The 13,077-nt window shown below is 39.1% G+C and overlaps 1 protein-coding gene across 8 annotated transcripts in view; it reads right to left on the bottom strand.

Annotated features, from left to right (window-relative positions):
• Positions 1-13,077, bottom strand: part of TDRD3 (tudor domain containing 3) — a 157,165-nt gene that overhangs the window by 74,250 nt on the left and 69,838 nt on the right. For all 8 annotated transcript variants that reach the window (XM_006026723.2, XM_006026724.3, XM_025207728.1 and 5 more), the window contains 5 exons: positions 10,281-10,352; positions 9,096-9,245; positions 8,099-8,239; positions 1,453-1,609; positions 920-1,045 (listed from right to left, as the gene is read on the bottom strand). In XM_006026723.2, the coding sequence (XP_006026785.1) occupies positions 920-1,045; positions 1,453-1,609; positions 8,099-8,239; positions 9,096-9,245; positions 10,281-10,352 (646 nt within the window). The remainder of the gene's footprint in view (positions 1-919; positions 1,046-1,452; positions 1,610-8,098; positions 8,240-9,095; positions 9,246-10,280; positions 10,353-13,077) is intronic.

The following is a 13,077-nucleotide window of genomic DNA, read 5'->3' on the forward strand; positions in this document are numbered from 1 at the left end:
ACCCTCTACACATCACATGTATTACACAATTAACTGGTTAATTGCATGGTTAATTTAGAATGGCTACATGTGCAAACTAACTATTACATTATACAAAGATCTATTCAGCTATAAAAAAGTTAGAGACGGAAAATATGCTGTGACTATAGCTGGTTTCTATCAACTTTTAATTTGCACATGCAGCAAGGTATGCCCCCATAGCTAGGAGCCCCATCAGAATCTTGCCAGCAGATACTGCTGCAGCTGAAAGGCCGATCCTATGGATGCCACAGCTAAGAGTACCACCAGCTGACAGGACTCTGCCACAACAGTGCATGGTATACATATGGCTGGGACACTGCCAATGTTGAGAGTCCTGTCAGCTGCAAGACTCTTAGCTGTGGGAGCTTACTACTTGCTGGTGCAGAGGGAGCTCAGCATTGTCACCTACGCTCGCCCTGCACCAGCAAGTAGATCCCAGTCACCTCCTGCCATACACAAGTGGCATGGCAGCAAGAGCAACTGTGTGGATTGAGCATCAGGATCCTATTATGTCTTTACCTGAATGTAGAGAGAGAGGGGTAGAGGAAACAGCTGGAATAAACAGCCAATCAGGAAAGAGAGTCCAGTATAAAGTTATCTGATGTTTCTTCCAACCACTTTTTTAGAGGTCCAATAATGCCACTTCTTGAATTTGCACTTGTGCATTATTTGACACCAAGAACTGCCTTTCCTTGTATATACTCTGTCTAGAATAACCTGTCTGAAGAATAGTCACTGAGGGAAAGTCTCACCATGCATATGTGATCCATACATGACCTAATTTTTTTTCTAGTTCTGAGCATCACAAAAAATTAATGGAGATGATGGCACTTATCCCTTTGAAAAAGCAAAATGGCAATGCTTGATATTTCACAAAAATATTTTAATATCAACTTACCTTCCACTGTTAAAGTACCCATTTTGGACTCCAAGAAGTCAAACAATGTGCTGGGTGCAGAAGGTCTGGCATTTCCTAGTTCCTCTTCATCATCAGGTCTTACCCGACCTCGGCCCTTTCCCTTCCCTAGGAATATTGCAGACAAATCATTTACATCTGGGCAAATTAAACAAAACTCTTTTTATTCTACTTGTTTTTTGTTATTTTTTAAATTAGAAAACAATACTTAGTCTTTCAGGAGGAAAATATAGGAACCGCACATTATATGGAATTTTCCCTCCCAACTAAGATACCTAAAAATGTGTTATGGTTAATTAGCAAGCTATTGCAGATATAATATGCTGAGGTACTCCAAGTGTAATGCATTCAAGGGCTAACACTGAACAACTTAAAGGAACATAGTTATGCAGATATTCACTAACTTAAGTGCAAAGACATTAGCAGTGAACAAACATTGTTTTCTGTTTAAAATACACATAAATTCCTCTGCTACACAAGCATTGCAGATTAAAACAGATCTTTACAAGTTATACCTCTAGGTGGTGGTCCCTGAACAGGTTTCTGTTTACTGCTGTTCAGAAGAAAATTTAGTGCTGCTTCTAGGCTGTTGCTGTTATCCATAAGCGCCTGCCTTGCTGCTTCTTTACTGAAACCCATTTCTGTTATGTGCTTTAGAGCCTTTTCATCAACCTGTAATAAAAGTTGCACACAAAACTAATCACAGGCTACAACAGATTCCATAAAAATCCTAGATTTGTTTTTACATTCCACATTAATATTTAATTAACACATTAATTTATATTTCATGGATGATGATAAATACTCAGACAGGGCTATTTATAAAACATTTGCAAATAAGTTCTCACGAGTTCATGTAACTGAGCAGCATATACTGAGGTAAGGATACAAAGAAGCAGATGGCAACTTCAACTGATGGATTTTTTGCAACTTGTTTTTTATCATTTAAGTGCTAACGAAAAAAAAATCAAAGCAATAATGTTAGATGGTTTCAAACTCTGATTCCTATAATTCACCTCTTCTTTCACCAAATATATATATATCTCGCTTGATAGACAGCAGCATTTCACCTCTTACCAGGAAGGAGGAAGGCACAAGTATGGTAAGAATATTTTCAAGACCATAATTATATAAATTTTAGTTGTAGATTTCCCCAAAAGCAGGGAGGGCAGACATCAGGAGATGATTACTTACTTATTACTGGGACCTTTACTAACCATTTATATCTAAAGTGAGTATTGACAAAACCAGAATGTTAGCAGTTTACATCTCTCTTCCATGAGTGTAAAGGAGAAAAGAATCAGATCATAGAGTGTTTCTGGAATCAGAACTCCCTACTCCCTTAAATTAAACAGTTTTTTACTATATTTCAGCAGAGCCAAGCATTGCACTGTAAAATAAATGCCTCTAACAAGCATACTTCTAATACAGTTAAAATTTAAGTCTCATTGTAAGCTGCCTTATAAAAGAACAAAAATATTCCTTGACTGCTAACAGGAAGCATAAAAGCATGGAATTAGATTGCCACCATAAGCACTGTCAAAATGAGCTAATTCACAATGCAAGTGAAAAATCTAGTGAGGCCAAAAAGCTTTAGAACTGAATGCAAAACAAGGTTCTCTCATGATGATAATACTAACGTTATACATAGGTGGCAAATGGTAAGGACTTCAATAGCAGTTTGAAATCAAGTTCCACTATAGCATTCTCTCTCTCTCAAACTTCTGAGATATTCACCTTTTGAGCTACCATACTACTCTCTACATAATCATACCCCAAAGGGAACTATTTTAGTAAACATCACTGAAACCAAGTCCATTTTTTAAGGTTGCAGGATTTTTCTTGGGGCGGGGTGCATTCAGTGAAAACACACTTAAAAAGTGTAAAGGGGAGAAGAAGTATTACAGAAAAATTACTGGACTGTGAAATTTAAGGCATTCTGAAAGATATTAGCAGATGAGTATCAGTCAGATTCACAAAGTTAAGACAGGCAAACAAATTATTCAGTTAAAAGGCAATGTGTAACTTACTACCATTTCCTGTTCAAAAGTAAATGGTTCATATTTCATTCAGAGGTAAAATGCCTGAGTTTGCTTTTGACCTTCCAGAAGATAGGAGCAAATACACAAAGAGATACCACAGAGCAGCTCATGTTCAGTAAGTTCCCTCTCCCTTCTAACTCAGTATAGCTTGTTCATCTGTCCGTACTCAAAGGGATTTAGGTATGACAACACAGAGCATTCATAAAGTTAGAACCTGAACTCAAGGAGTGGAAATCATACACACCCCATCCTAAGCACCTAAGTTCCTTTTATTTTAAATTAAGAACATGAGGTGCCTAGGAATCTGATTCACCACACTGAGAAGGAAAATGCCTAAATCAGGAAACCCCAGAGAGAGGGGGGAGTTTGAAAACCCACTCACAGACTTAAACAGCTATCCCTGAATTAGGTGCCCAAGTAAGACCTGGATTAACAGCTGCAAACCTTTGCCTTAGGCTTAGGCCCCAAGTCATGCCTTGCAAAAGCAGAAGCAGGCAAGTAAACATTCAAAGTTCTTCATGCATTTTATCCAATGACTCTAATTCAAAAAAAGTTTTGGAAGTGGGGACCAGAACCTGAGAGGTTTCTTTCCACATAAGTGCCCTGATCACCAGACTACAGTAAGACACCGTGAGCACATCTACAAATGAAATTAATGCACTACAATAAACTCCAGTGCTTATCACACCAGAGTTCAATGGGCATGCCAACTGCATGTGTGCCTAGGATCAGAGCACATGAAGCTGGGTTGGAGCAGTCCCAGTTGCCAGGGGGCCCAAGGGGTCAGTCTGCCAGCCCCGGGCTGTTCCCCCTGGCTCAACATGCTATGGTGGGGCTGGCTGGGGCACAAGGGTGCTTCAGTGTGGGGCTAGCTGGCTGGGGTAGCGTCCACATGTGTGCTGCTGCAGAGTAAAGTACTATCATGCTGCACAGTTTCTTAATTACAAGTACTATGAAATGTGCATTTCTACAGTATCTCAACTTCAAGAGGAGGGGAAAAGAATTCCTCCAGCCCAGACTTGCCTCTTGCACTCTCTTGGGATGTAGAAAATGTAAGGGGGTAGAAAATTTAAGTTATTACCCGCTCAAAGCCAGGGGTCCCAGCACCCAGGTCTTCCATGTCCCAGACAAGTACTTTAACTGTTAGGCCACGTTATAAAACATGACCACCAATGAGACAACCTCCTCTGCCTGCATTTTAGAATGAAAGTGACCAAAGATCCTGAAATTCATTGCCATCCAAGAGTGTTAAGGATAAGCCACATACAGGCATTATGTTACTACAAAGAGAACTGCTATTCTCTGGGTAGAAACTGAAACCATAAAGTTTTTATTCAATTTCTCCCAGGGGAAAAATGCCCCCTCTGGAAGAAAATTAACACCTGAAAGATCTCCCTCATGATATCTTCTTGCAAAACTCGCTGGCAGGACTGAACACTAGCAATCCTCCTTCCGGGTATGATCCAGGAGGGGAGGGGAGCACAGTCCAGTTTGGGAAACAATCTTGGAGCTTTGCCCTACTGATCCCCTCCCTCGTAGACCAGCCCAGGAGGGAAGGGGAGCAGCCTGCTCTGCGGAACAGGCTGGAGGCTTTCATTCGCTGTTCCCTCTACTCTGCTCCCAGACACTGCAAGTGTAGCAGAAAAGGTTGCTCCCTAGATTCCAGTCAGGTGAAGAGGTGGGGAGGTTTCCCCATCACTCTACTACCCATGGGGACCAGGAAGAAGTTGAAGACAGAAGCAGTGAGGGGTCTGATTTCATCCCGATGAAACCAGCCCATAGCTGGGGGGCAAGCTGCTGGTGGCCCAAGCAACCCCTGAACTTCGGGGGGCCCCAGACCTTCCCTCTGCGATGGCAGTGCCCTGGGGCCACCCACACAGGCTGCTAGCAGGCTGGGTACTGCCCCAGCTCAGAGGCAGCACCCAGCCCAATCCAACTGATGGGTCAGTTTCGACCTGGAAGGGTGTGGGCAGTGGGGTCCCGCAGGGCTCGGTCCTTGGACCGATACTCTTTAATGTCTTCATCAGTGACTTGGACGAGGGAGTGAAATGTACTCTGTCCAAGTTTGCAGATGACACAAAGCTATGGGGAGAAGTGGACACGCCGGAGGGCAGGGAACAGCTGCAAGCAGATCTGGACAGGTTGGACAAATGGGCAGAAAACAACAGAATGCAGTTCAACAAGGAGAAATGCAAAGTGCTGCACCTAGGGAGGAAAAATGTCCAGCATACCTACTGCCTAGGAAATGACCTGCTGGGTGGCATGGAAGCGGAAAGGGATCTTGGAGTCCTAGTGGACTCCAAGATGAACATGAGTCGGCAGTGTGACGAAGCCATCAGAAAAGCTAATGGCACTTTATCGTGCATCAGCAGATGCATGACAAACAGAACCAAGGAGGTGTATGCTTGGGTATGGCATGTTTGAGACGGGAGCATTTGGTGTGGTGGTGCTGTGGGGGTGGAAGACTCGCAGAACATGGGAACGAAAGTATATGACTGCCTATAAGTTCATCACGGGGGCACAGAAGGGAATTGGTGAGTATTTATTCACCAAGGCGCCCCCGGGGGTTACAAGAAATAATGGCCACAAGCTAGCAGACAGCAGATTTAGACTGGACATTAGGAAGAACTTCTTCACAGTTCGACTGGCCAAGGTCTGGAACGGGCTCCCAAGGGAGGTAGTGCTCTCACCTACCCTGAGGGTCTTCAAGAGGAGGTTGGACGTGCATCTAGCTGGGGTCATCTAGACCCAGCCCTCTTTCCTGCCTATGCAGGAGGTCGAACTCGATGATCTGTTGAGGTCCCTTCCGACCCTAACATCTATGAATCTATGAAACTCTTCCCTGAGCCCACCCACTGGAAACACCCCAGGCGCTGCTTCTTGAGTGGGCTCAGGGAACAGTTCAATCAGGCTCAGTATTACCTCCAACCTGGGGCAGTACCTGGCCCACTAGCAGCCCATCTGGGCAGTCCTGGGGGTGGCACCGCCACCACGGAGGTAAGGATCAGAGCTTCCCACAGCTCAGAGGCTCCCTTGCCCACCAGTAACTTGACCCTCAGTCGCAGGGCAGGCTCTGGCTCCAACCAAAAGGAAAAAAACAAAAACAAATGATTGGGCCCTTCAACACAACATTACAGAAAAATTGAAACAATGGGTTTCAATTAAAAACCCACTGTTTCAATTTAAGGGGCACAGAATAAAACCTTGGGGATTAAACTCCCATCACACGTAAAAGCACACAGTGAGACTAACTTCTGATGAAGGTATTTGCTCATCGGTTCTCAAGGCTGTTCAAAATCTCACAAACCTATTGTGCTCATGTTCCTTACCTAATCTTCCAGAAGCAACAGCAAGTAAAAATATTTGTTTCCTTTATCATCTAAATTGAGGCTAGGCTATTGGACTACTTTAGAATGTCCTTAAAGACTAACAGGAAACTGAAATTAGTATAAAACCTGGCTGGCTAAAAAAAAAAGAGACAAGCACACCATGTTCTGAACTGGCTACCAGGTCATTCAAGTCTCTCTCATAACTTTTAAAGAGCAAATGGTATAGGACACAGTTATCTGAGAGCCTATCCCCATGTTTAAAATTACGAGGACTGAAAGTAGTTTATTCTCTACAGCAGACTCTCTCCTTCGGAAACCACACTTAATACAATTCCATTCCCTCTAAAGTTTTGTCATTTTAAAAATGTTATGTTTGATGCAATTCCCTCAACTTCGGGTTTTACAATTCAAACGGCAAGCTGTCTTCTAGTAGGTTCTCCCATGTCTAGTCTCTATAAAAAAAAAAGTCAGCTCTTCATTGTGAGAAGAAGGGAAGGTACTCTAAATTAATTTCTGAAAAACTATGCACCAAAGTTCTACGATACTCAGGTACTATGATAATATGCATCTCATATGAATAAAAATTATAGTTATGAGACACACACATTACATTAAATGACCTGTGCTTTTTTTTCTTTTTTTTTTTAGTCTGCAATTACATTTGGCATTCCTAAACTAGTGCTAGAAACAGCCATGTTGCTGAGAAGGCATGGCATCTGTAATGCAAACAATGTAAAACAATATTAAATAAAAATATTTATGTTATACTATTCTCTAGGCTTTTAGTAATGCTAGAACAGTAAAAAGAAAAATTAAAGGTATTTGACATTTAAGCAGTAAATATTGGTTTTAAATATTTTACAATTGCTAAGTAATTATTACAGAAGTTTGAACCTGGGTTTTAAAGACTTCTATATTTTCATCAAGATGTTCACCTTAAGCATTAATCTCAGAAATGCCAATGATAATTTTATTATAAATTATAAAAATATCTTTGATGGTTTACTCTTAATGATAAGTGTTTCTTACCTTATAAACTTTTAGACTGTTGAACTGAACAACATAGATGTGTTTTTCTTTAAGAATTGTTTGCCTTAACTATCCATTTAGCTCAGTGAAGTGTTCTGAAAGTTCACAAAGCAGGAGAACACTTCTCACCATATATAAACTGTGAAACAGATTGGAAAGTAATGCTTTGGATTAAGAGAGAGACTTTTAAGCCTCAAACCAACAGCTGCCATCTTACTAAAAAAGAAATAGTATTTGTGACCATGACAAATAGGGGTTCCAGAGTCGGAACGAACTGGTCCATCCTGTTTTATTGCTAGTTTAAAAATCTGAAGCAGCACTTCATTTCATGAACATTAAAGGCACAGTTTAAATATTAATCAGAAAAAATTTCTTTCTGATATTAAACCAATATTAATCCAGAAGGAAAACTGGGATTTTAAAATGGGATTTAAGAATGCCACTATTCAGACCAGGGAAGTTACTTCAAAAATCGCCGCTTCATTCCTTTCAAAAAATTTATGAAAGGAAAAAAGAATACTGTAAGGGATCTATCACTCGTGTTACAATTTTTTTGAATAATTTTTACGTAGTTGCAGTAGCTAATATGATTAACTATAATCTCAGCATCTTGGTTTTCCCTTGAAAATTGAACAGTTTCAAAAGGGAGTACAGAAGATTAAACAATCTTTTAAGGAAATTGAAGTAAAACTAATTTCTCAGTGTTTAAATGTACATGTCTAATACACATTTAGGGCCCTGTACAGATGCTGAAGCCTTACCAGTTCTCGATAAACACCTTCATTCTTCCCCTCAGGTTTTGTTATCTTTTCTTTCTGGAACACTTCCCTGTTTCGATTCCCTCCAGCACTCACACTGAGATTGCTTCTGGTATTGCCACCACCTCCTCCAAAAGTCTTGGTCTTTAGATAAGAAGAAAAATAGCATTTCAGTAAACAACTTGTTATGAAACTAAACCGTAAGATTAAGTTACTATTGAAAAATGCAATATACCTAAGGTAGCTAATTTTTTATGATTATGCTTTATATGAGCAAATAAAATGTTAATTTCCACAAAACAAAGTAATTTACTAGCTAGAATTTCTCCTCTTCCTTATATCCAGATTAGGTTGTAAAGAAAAAGTTATATAATTTTAATTTTTATGAGTTACTCTGAGGCAAATCATAAAAATAAACTTAAATGGAAAACTAAAGGAAGACATAAAATAACCCATGCATTAAACAGGTTAAGTTCCACAGCAGTTCTATGAAACCAAAAGCAATGAATCAAAGTTATCTGGAAGCTAGAAACAGTAGTTGAAATTTAATAATCTGTATTTATTACCTTAATCTCAGCATCACAAAAAATCCCAATATAGATTGCTTGTTAAAGAAGATTTGCTTATTCAGACTGTACTGTTTGTATAAAGCAAAATTGAATTATAAGATTCATGCATATTTTAGCAGAGCTGGTTAAGTCAAAAACAGATATGCAAAAAAATATTCTACTGAACTTTCTATACCACAATGCCTTTCTTAGGATTATAGAAGTAGAGCCGGAAGTGACCTCATAAGGTCATCCAGTGTTTCAAGGCAGGATTAGAAGACTAAATGCACTCCATCCTACAGTAGGACCCAAAGTTTTAGATTTAGGTTATGCTGTCCTAAATATCTTCAAGATAAACATAACAATGGCAGGCACTATACATTGAGAAAAATCCTTCAACTAAAATGATATGATACAGTAACTAAAATACTGTAGCAAATGTGCATGCTAACCTCCTTGCTCTTCGCTACTTCTGCAATGGCAGCTGTTCTTTGTTTTTCAAATTCATCATTCTCTCCAACGGTTTTCGTGGCACTTGTCACTTGCAGAGTCTTTCTTCGATCAAGTTCCCTGCTGTCCACTTGGACATGAGAGACGCATTTCTGGCAATGCAAAAGGAAGGTTAAAAGAAATCCACTCTCCTGTCTATTTCCCATTACAAAATAAAAATCTGGTATTTCATTAGAACAGTACAATTCTCCCAAAGACTTTGATCACAAAAAATTGTAGGACAACTAGCTTTCTTGGTTGACAGCATGGTCCATGGGAGATGCATACTGGCCTTCAGAATTCTACTTCAAGTACAGGAAGAAGAGATCAAAGTTATGCCACATACTCTTACCCTCTAAGAACAGAAGATATGCTTGAGAGACATGATCAAAAAAGATTAAAAGAACAAGTTTGAAAGTCTCAGTACACAAACAGTTATGAACTTTGAAGAAACTGTTAGGCATAGGGATTCATTAAATAAGCATCTACATTGAAATGATCTGATCATCATTACACCAGTAATTTCAGTTGAAGCAGTAAATGCTGAACACTACTAAAACCTTGTCATTTAAGACCTTATCCTTATCCTGGTTTAGATTCATATTCAATGTTGACAAAATTTTGACAGAAGAAAATCATTTCCAGCTCAAGGTGTTCCTGTTTGTAATGTGGTCTGTGCAATTACAAACTGAAAGACAACCAGTGTTGAACTATTCTCTTAAATTATCTGGATGATTTGATTAAGTTAAATACTGTGGTAGGGATCAAAGAATCCAGCAATATCTTCACTATGTTCCCAGAGTTAGTAGGACTTCAAACAAATCACTTGAAACCCAAACTTGTCTCTGTGAAACGTAAGTAAGAAGGGACAAACTAGATACAGCTTACTTTACTTTAGAAACTCCAAGATATTAGACACTGAACAAAAAGGATTAATATGTGCCAGTATTATATTGGACAATATCCTTAATATTGGCATTGTTAATCAAGATATACAAAGTGAAGCAAATCATTTACTTATAAAGGATCAAAGCTTGATATTGGCTTCCATCTAACAAATTCAAATAGGGTTTCTATCAATTAGTTTTAGAAACATTTATCTTCCTTGTAATTTGTACATGAAAGTAAAGGAAAAAAGTCTATCATACCTGTCCAAAAGGCACAAAAGGAGGTGGTCCACCTTCTGTTCCAATATTACTTCTATTGTGTTTTGCTAAACTCTATAAAAGATATCAAAAAGTTTTTAATTAACAAGCCGCAAATGAAAACATGGCAAACTTTCTCTGATAAATGCCTGTTTTGGGGAAGTAGATAGAAATTGTAAGATTAAAAACATCATCTTGAACATTATAAAAAAGTCTGCTTTATACTTTTTAATCAAGCATTTGGCCTGAGTAATGAACTTTAAAACAAGAAGCATCCTTTGTATTTCTTATCTAATTTCTTAACTTAAGAATTATTCAGTCAGCTGAGGCAGCTTGGGCTCCAATGCAGACTTATGAAGCAATAATCATACCAAATGCACAATCAACCACCTGCTTACCCTCAAGTTGAATATCAACCCACACATAATTACAGGAGAACAAAAGACCCAAGTGAGAAGTACAGATTGACACTAGTGCAGCTTCCAAGCTGTGCGCACATGATCTCACCTTCAACATACCATATTAAAAAACCCCCACAAACTAGCCTAACTGAACTCAGAACACTTGCTTGAAAAGGTATTTATATTCCTTTGCCAATTAGCAGTGCCAGAGTATGCAGACAATTTACTGGAAAAGTAAATTCTTCATAACTATTTCCTGTATGTTAATTGGCAAAAATAATTAAAATTGCACGGTTTGTTCATAATTGTTAAGGTACACTGCAAATGTTAGCAAAGAAACATGGGATGGTCTAAGGGGGCAGTGTTAGAGCTATTTCACATTCCTTAATTTGAGAATATACATTTACTAAGAATATATGAGTTTCTAAAATAATCAACTCTTATATGAATCATTTGAGTCTTTAGTGCTAGCAAGGTATCTGTCAGTAAACAAATATACAAAAGTATATACAGAGCCTTCACTCTGCAGGGAAGACAGAGTGAGGAGGTGTCAGTGCAGCAGTCACTATAGGATCAAGGTTTAGAACATATAGCCAGGTAAAAAAGAACGGTAAATGTGTCATCCCATAAGCAATTAATTGCCACAAGCAACAACAGTGCATCTCAGGAAGAGGTGGTCTACCCATGTCAGAAAAGTCATGTTGTCAATCTGGCAAGTAGTGCGTGTAGCCACCATATTAGAATCCAAGACAGCTGCCATGAATTCACATTTTGGTCAATATTTGAGCCCCCACTATGGTTAGAAAATTAATTTCAATGACATTACTAAAATTGCACGAATGGAGGAGATCAACTGTAATAGTTCCAACATGGTAGTCATTTTGGATACCAAGACAGCTGCTGCAAATTTAGTTTTGGTCATTGTTAGATACCCAAAAGGTCTGCAAAACTGCTATAACAACTCTGTTCCGTTTCAGATTACCTTGACATGAAAACCTAATGGAAACTGTCGACAAGGGACTCACCCTTATCACCCTTAAACGGATATTACAATAAGTGGGGCCAATAGCATCACTGAGTCCAGCAAAGTATGGGAGGGGAGGTATGGCTTAGAATCTACAAGATGCATCATATGTCTTGAAGTAGGTTCACAGTCAACGATTAGCTAAAGTATACCTGCTAGAATTGTGCAAATAAATGAGACACTCGTTCAACATAAGACAGTTGCTGAATTTGTGCTGCAATTTTCCAAAAGTCTCAACTGGCACCATTCTTGCTACCATTCTTTTACACACAAAAGACATATTGAGAAACTGTTAAGAAAGTCACGAAAGGTAGACAATGAAAGGGAAACCATACCAATAACATCAAGTGAAGAACACACTAGGACATGAAGCAGATCATCTACTCCAACAGTTCACTGGACGATGTGCATATTCTGCCAGAAATATTCTAATAAGAGACTGAGTCAAGTGTTATTGTTTGAATCAGCCAATGGAATATACAAGCTGGCAGAGAAGAATAAAGTGTTGCATTGCTGAGTTGGTATCAAAGATCTAATAGCTCCTGAGGCACATTACTATCCTGAACGCACGCAGGAGGAACAATGAAAGCAACCAGTCTCTCCTTCCCATTCACATGTGGAGATCATGCAAGAAAATATTCTCTCTCCTTAAGTGAGAGCATGGCATCAAGTGATTGATGAACTAGATGCTGGTTTTGCACAGAAAAATGTGTACAGTCTGAAAGATACACTTGAAAGATACTGCGATTTAGTAGAAGATGAAGGTGGCAAATGTCCTCTGACTATAGAAAGACAAATGAACCAAAACCTTCAGACTTACTACAAGACGGCCATTCAGTTTCAGCACCAAAGAAATGCAAATCTTCCACTCCTTGTCTTCCAAACTGTTACAGCTGGTAAAGCCATACAAGCAGTTGTAACTTCGCATATAAAGCTGTTATACGCGATGAGGAAGCTGTTGGCCTGCAGTTCAGAGAAGAGTTTTCGGGCACGTGAAACTTGTACTATGCTATGCCAAATCAAAGCAGATCTGAAAGTTATAGCCAGCATGAATGAAGAGTAAGCCCAAAAATGTGTTCCTGATGGCTTTTACATATTGATCCATTTGATTTTGTAAGATGAGGATGAAGACTTAGCTGTTGAAAATCATGTGCAAGATAAGAATCTAGACAGATATGTACTGAATATTAAGGCTGTAAAAAATGTTGGCGGCCATTTAATTTAATTTTGGATTTGGACATTTCAGCGGCCAAAACACTGAATCTGAAATGAAACGCAAGGCTCCAAAAGAGATCTGAAACAAAACAGATCCATCCAAAATGTTTCAGAAATGTTTCAGACATGTTTTGGAGGCAGGCTTGCAGGGAGAGAGAAA

This window comes from Alligator sinensis, unplaced genomic scaffold (genome assembly GCF_000455745.1).
Source record: "Alligator sinensis unplaced genomic scaffold, ASM45574v1 scaffold80_1, whole genome shotgun sequence".
Classification (NCBI taxonomy): domain Eukaryota; kingdom Metazoa; phylum Chordata; order Crocodylia; family Alligatoridae; genus Alligator; species Alligator sinensis.